Raw genomic sequence first — 6,077 nt, 5'->3', positions numbered from 1 at the left:
CAGTAACTATTAACTGTGAAACATAATTTTTAGACCACTGCTTTTATATTGAATTAATAGAATGCACAAAATAAAATACGTTTTTATTAATTCAAAACAAATTATATGTCATTCAATATTTTCACTAATTTCATTGTATTTTTTATAATTGTAATTTTTTTAATAATTATTGTAATTATTTTAATTAACTTTCATTATTATACTTACATTATAATTACAAATTCACTACTGCTTTATTTCCTGTATATTTTTGTTAAAGGGCTATGTAAATCAATATGTATTGTGTATATTTTACACCTACTGTCTTTTGCCTCTCCGTTGTATCGTTTGAGGTTAATACATGGAAATGAACCCCGCCCCACCAATAAAATAAAATAAAAACACTGACTGAAAAACAGAAAAGGGAAGGAATCATTTTTTCAAGTGTATTTCAAAGATGTGGTGGTATTAATTTGTCATATTTATAGTGGTTGTCGTTTGTAGAGTAGAAAAGCACATCTATAGACTACTAATACACTCAGTTGCCTAAAAATCAGCTGTTGTTCAATCGCTATATAAATCAATATGTATTGTATTTGTACTGGATCAGCTTGGATTACGCACGTGTACTAATATGTTCGTAAATATCGCTCTCTAGTGGCCACAATGCTCACAGCACAAAATATTTCAAGGAGAAAATGTATTTTTTTCACTTTCGGTGTTAGCTTTTTTTCTGTCATCTGTACTGCAAATAATTTTTAAACGTGTAAATCAATATTGCTTATGAAAAACGTTTAAATGCAAAAACTACTTCAATCACTTGCCTTTTTTAAAACCCACTACATGAAATTATTACATTCAAACATTTATTACGTTTTATTTACTGACAAAAACACCTTTGAACTGCAACCAACTCAAAATGTGTCTCCAGAAAGTATTGGATTGATTTTTTGCAGTGGGTTTTTTTGCAGGATTTTTTTACTTCTCTTTTAAATGCATATTTCTCATTTTGCTTTAAAAACTTCATCCATTAAAGTTAAAATTCAGAAATTGTTTTGGATTTGATGTTATAATGAAACCAAAATGGTAATAAAAACAATACTTCTGCACATAACAAATACATTTGACTCATGAGTCTCATGTGGACAAAAACAATGAAAAGAGGGATTTTTTATCAATCTTTGGGACATGACACAGTTCAATTTGACATTCGATGTAAGGGATATGTACACAAAAGTCACATAGGTTTCTGTTGTGCTCAGCACATACTCGTTAATCGACACGCTTGGCAAGTTCGGAAAGCATCCGATCTTTTTAAAGTCAAGCAGATGTGTGAGGTCAAGCTTCCAGGCTGTTGTACAGCTTGCAGTGAAGGTAGGCCATCTTCTCGGTCCTGGTTTTCCTCAACATGGAAATCCACTCGTGGTAACAAAGTTCTACAACCCTGTAACCCGCCAACTTAAGTTGCCTCCTTTTCATTGCGTGAAGGCCCAGTAGGTGCTGCGACTGGTGGCAGTAGTGGTTCCTGCTGGACACCTGGATGGCAAGTTTAATGATGGCGTCGGAGTCTCTGGGTGATCTGTGGCTGCTCGGAGTGGTGATCATTTCTGCAATGGTACTTGTCAGCTTTATCCCGGTCTTAAACAATGTTTCTCCTTCATCGGGATTCACAAAAGATGGTGTTTGAACTTCGGGAGGAACGATTCCTGAACCTGGAAGTTTCTTAGCATTTGTAAGCTGTGCTATGAGATCATCAGTCACACTCACGCCTATGGCCGTTCCCCTTAAATCCTGCTTTGAAGCATATTTGGGAGAAGTGTTCTGAACTGCTCTTGGAGCTTCTAGGATGACGGGAACAGGTTGACCAGTAGCGTCAAGGTGCACTTCTAAATCGATAGATCGCATGTGGGGCAGGATCATTCTTTTACAGACAAATTTATCACCTCCTAGCAATTCTTGCAGTGCAGCCTCTGCCTCCTTGACCTCAAGCTTCTGCCATGCTGCTGATTGGGATAACTCCCCAAACATTTGTTTGACCTCTTCTCTCAGTTTGCAGCTCAGCCGAGGACCAGTCCACTGAGGCAACTCCAGAGCCACGGTTCCATCCAAGGTGAACAAGTCTTTTTTCAGCTCCAGCTGCGTTGACTTAAGCGCTAAGCTGACAAAGTCCTGGCTCAAGGCTAACTCGATCAGGTCCTTTGGGAATTGTGAGACAAAGGCCAGGCCGAGAAGACCGGTGAGCAGATGCTCTGGGTAGCGGAGGAATTCAGCCTTTCTTTGTCTAAGCGACTCTGTGAGACTTTGGTAAAAGTTTGGGCTCTGAGCAGGGAGAAATCCTAAGGAGCCAAAGGCCCACAACAGTTTACATGAGTCTTTACTCCGGCAGTGTGCCACCTGTGATGGAATTCTTTCAGCGATCGCGAGGAGGATGCGGTCACTCCGGTAATGCAATGCCGAGCAAGCCAGGGCAACATGCATCAGCCCCTTGGCGCCCATCCCTTGAGCTCGCCGCGGTACCTGATGCGTCATAGCCTGCATCCACGCCTTGTGAGTGAGGTAGCTAAAACGCAGGTATTTCAGCACATTGACCATTGCAAAGTCACTCATATCCTCAACAAGAGAGTGTGCCTTATCGATAAGGCGATTCACTGCTGCCTCCGGAAGGGACGTTTGGGATTTGAAGAGGCCCAAGCAGACAGTGCCAATTTCCTCCGGTTGCAGTTGGTGTAAGTGCCGCATGAGTAGCTGCTCAATAGACTGAATCAGGACTTTGGGGCACTGTCTCCCTTCTCCCATGATGTAAAACAGTTGGACCAGTTCTGGAAGCCCTATTTGTCTCACATACAAATGGACAGAGTCATAAAGTTTCTTTAGGAATTGAGGTACCTTCCTGCCAATGCAGCGCCACAAATCGGCTGCCAACAGCAACTGGTCTAAAGTCATCTTGCAAGTGCGGCGACTCAGCTCATCTTCGTACATGCTGAGGACTGTGTGGCTATGTGGCATTTCCAGCCACACGAATGACATCAGCACATGCAGGAGCTCATGTAGAGAAAAGAGGCGAAGGTTCTCCACGGAGTACCGAAGCAGCATGACAAAGCGTTGGTCGGTCTTCACTAGAGGTATCTTATCAGAGTTAGTGTGGCTGAGCTCCACAAAGAAATGACAAACATCAGATGGTGTCATGCTGCCTTTAAGAACAGCCACTTTTTGGAGCAACTGCACAACCCGTTCCCATTCGATGGGGGCAGGTCGTTGGCTAATGTCAAGTGTTACCGATGAATAATCAGGCCGGCATTTGAGAAAGGCACGAGGATCTACTTTAACATCAGGTGACACGGGTATCCGTTGGTGCCTCGGCACCGCCGTGTTGGTTTCAGAGTCTCTGTTGAAGGCCAAGTCGAGCAAAGTGTTTTTGGAACTGGAAAGATGCCGTGATGAGTTCACGCTGTAGCGATTGCTCTGTTGCCAGAATAAAGGAGCATGGGTAGGGAGACACTGGACATGGTCATCAATATCACTTGGGCTTTGAGAGAGTGGAGATTTTCCCATGGGGTGATGATATGAAGATGGGTTGTAATGGATCCTGTAGCCTTCAAGGTCAGAGGCATCCAGATGTTGCAAAGTGGCCGTTCTATTGTCCTGCTCATCTGGTTCAATGACAAGTTTGCTAATAACACGGTGAGAAAACCCCTTTCTCAAACCAGAAAGGTAGCGTAGCCTTGGCCTCAAGCGCCGCAGCACACAGGTAGCCATGATTCTATTTAATGAAAAATACAAATGTAACAAATTACAGTAAGTTATCTTTTTTTCAAACGTTTTATCAAAATGCATTATTAGCATGGACTATAAAATACTTTCGAGCTACAGTGAAAACAACAAATAACAAATAATGCATGAATATATTTTAAATCATTGTATCTTTGTAAGGCAAAAACACAACAGTAAATGTCATTTCTCCTACGAATGGTTGACCTTAAACCATTCAACATATCTGATCCCTGCTATGACACCACCATAACAAACACAGTAGTAATTTAGTTTTCCATTCATTATTGAGGAAGACAATTGTCACCAATGACTGGGTATACCTTTAATTATTTATATATATTTATATATATATATATATATAGAGAGAGAGAGAGAGAGAGAGAGAGAGAGAGAGAGAGAGAGAGAGAGAGAGAGAGAGAGAGAGAGAGAGAGAGAGAGAGAGAGAGAGAGAGAGAGAGAGAGAGAGAGAGAGAGAGAGAGAGAGAGAGAGAGAGAGAGAGAGAGAGAGAGAGAGAGAGAGAGAGAGAGAGAGAGAGAGAGAGAGAGAGAGTACTAGATACGCATATGCGCCAATGACCCAACCCCTGTTCTTCGTGTGTCTCTGAACAAATAACACAGTAAGCGTTCTCACAAGAGCACATCAAACTCACCTTTAGCTCCCTGACACAAAAACGTAAACGTGAACTTGACGTGAAGACATTAAGGAAAGCGTGGGGAAGGTGAATGTTCCATGCAGACTCCTGTCACCAGAGGAATAGGAAATCGTTCAATACAATTACATTCACAATAAAACGCTACAAAATGTTCACAGAACATTCTGAACTGAGATGGAACATCACGAAGAATATTCTTCACTTTACACTAAATATATATAATTATTAGTTGTAATACAATATTTTCATTGCATGCTTATGATGTTTTAGTGTACACATATTCACCTGGTTGTTATTTCGAAATATTTCAAATGTTGGGAATACTTCCGGTACAGGCAGCCATAACGGAATTGTATGAACTATGGCAAATGGGTAGTGCCAAACAAAATACAACGCAAGGCGAATAGTCAAAAAAATTTACAACATATACGTAATATTTAGTCATGCTTTTCGTTTTTGAAATCTACGTTCAGGGTCAGTCAAAGGCACTATAAATAGAATACATATCATGCATACAAGGGTGTGTTTTGTATTTTTTTATTTACTTGATGTTTTGAAATATTTAACATTTAGAGTAAGCTTATCCATTCATATTTTTTACATTCATTTTCGATTCGCTTATATATAATATAACGAATACCCCAGAGCTATTCTGAGGAATCACTGATTCGACACGATCTTTAAAAAGTGAAGCCATTCGCAACAGTTTTATGATTTTTTTTCCCCCTAATCATATAGCCATTATTTCTGAAATTGTGCTTACAAACATTGAAACAAGACGCCATTCGTTTTATATTTGTGATGTGTAATATTATTCATTGATTCATAGGGTTTTTGACATCAAAGTTGGCCTTTACTATAACTGTTTAAATTCATCCAGACACCAAAATAGCCTGATGCTTTTTGTTTTTGTTTGTTTACTTTTTTTTACACTCCCAACAAAGTTTAAAGTTACATCACAATGATAAGTTGAAATATGACGTTACATTTGTTGTTCAGGATTTAAAAACATTGTTTTTGTGATATATATTTGTTTGTAATCATGACCATGGCTTCCCTGATACTTTATTACCAGTGATCGGCCATTAATTCAGATTAATAATGAAATCAAATGAATATGAGAAGTATTCAGAATCGTAGCCAATTTGCAGTTAGGGAAAAGAAAATAGTGGTCTTTCCTGGCCAGTGTATTTGTGTAATTGACTCTTCCCATTTGTTGTATTAATATCTTGAGCAAAACAAACAAACAAATAAAACAAAAAACAAAAACAATGTTGGATAACCATTTGTAGGTAAACTCATTTTAAGATTTTCTGTAGCAATTCTTCTGATGTTTAATTTGTTTTTACATGGCACTTTTTCGTGTAATGGTGACCTAAAGGATGCCACTTGAACTTATCTTTATTTAAAAGACTGAACAGAAAGTAAAATGAAATGACTTCATTAGCGACTTTCCTTACTTTGCTTTTTTTGTTTTGTTTTTGTGAGGAGAGTTCCTCAATGCAGAGCCAAAAAAAGTGTTTCGCTTATTTTTATTTAACACAACCAATATGGTTTTAAAAAAATACGTGGGATGAATAATTAACAGCTGTATTACTTTTACCAGTTGTGTGAACATAAATATGAAAAAAATCCAATTGCAACAATATACAAAAAAAATAAGAACAGTACTGT

General features: G+C 38.8%; 1 protein-coding gene across 1 annotated transcript; it reads right to left on the bottom strand.

Annotated features, from left to right (window-relative positions):
- Positions 1 to 324: 324 nt before the first annotated feature.
- Positions 325 to 4,499, bottom strand: fastkd5 (FASTK mitochondrial RNA regulator 5). Its single transcript, XM_089002613.1, has 2 exons — positions 4,401 to 4,499; positions 325 to 3,739 (listed from the first exon to the last, which is right to left on the bottom strand). Exon 2 carries the CDS (start codon positions 3,733 to 3,735, stop codon positions 1,318 to 1,320), a length of 2,418 nt encoding a protein of 805 aa, XP_088858739.1. The 5' UTR covers positions 3,736 to 3,739; positions 4,401 to 4,499; the 3' UTR covers positions 325 to 1,317.
- Positions 4,500 to 6,077: the final 1,578 nt, after the last annotated feature.

Source organism: Hippocampus bargibanti, linkage group LG08 (assembly GCF_051943395.1).
Source record: "Hippocampus bargibanti isolate YZ-2025 linkage group LG08, ASM5194339v1, whole genome shotgun sequence".
Lineage (NCBI taxonomy): Eukaryota > Metazoa > Chordata > Actinopteri > Syngnathiformes > Syngnathidae > Hippocampus > Hippocampus bargibanti.
Note: the sequence above shows the minus strand (reverse complement) of the source record. Positions and strands in the feature narration are given on the sequence as shown.

Coding starts and splice junctions, on each gene's coding strand:
- fastkd5 (XM_089002613.1), bottom strand. CDS start 3,735: ATGGCTACCTGTGTGCTGCGGCGCTTGAGGCCAAGGCTACGCTACCTT.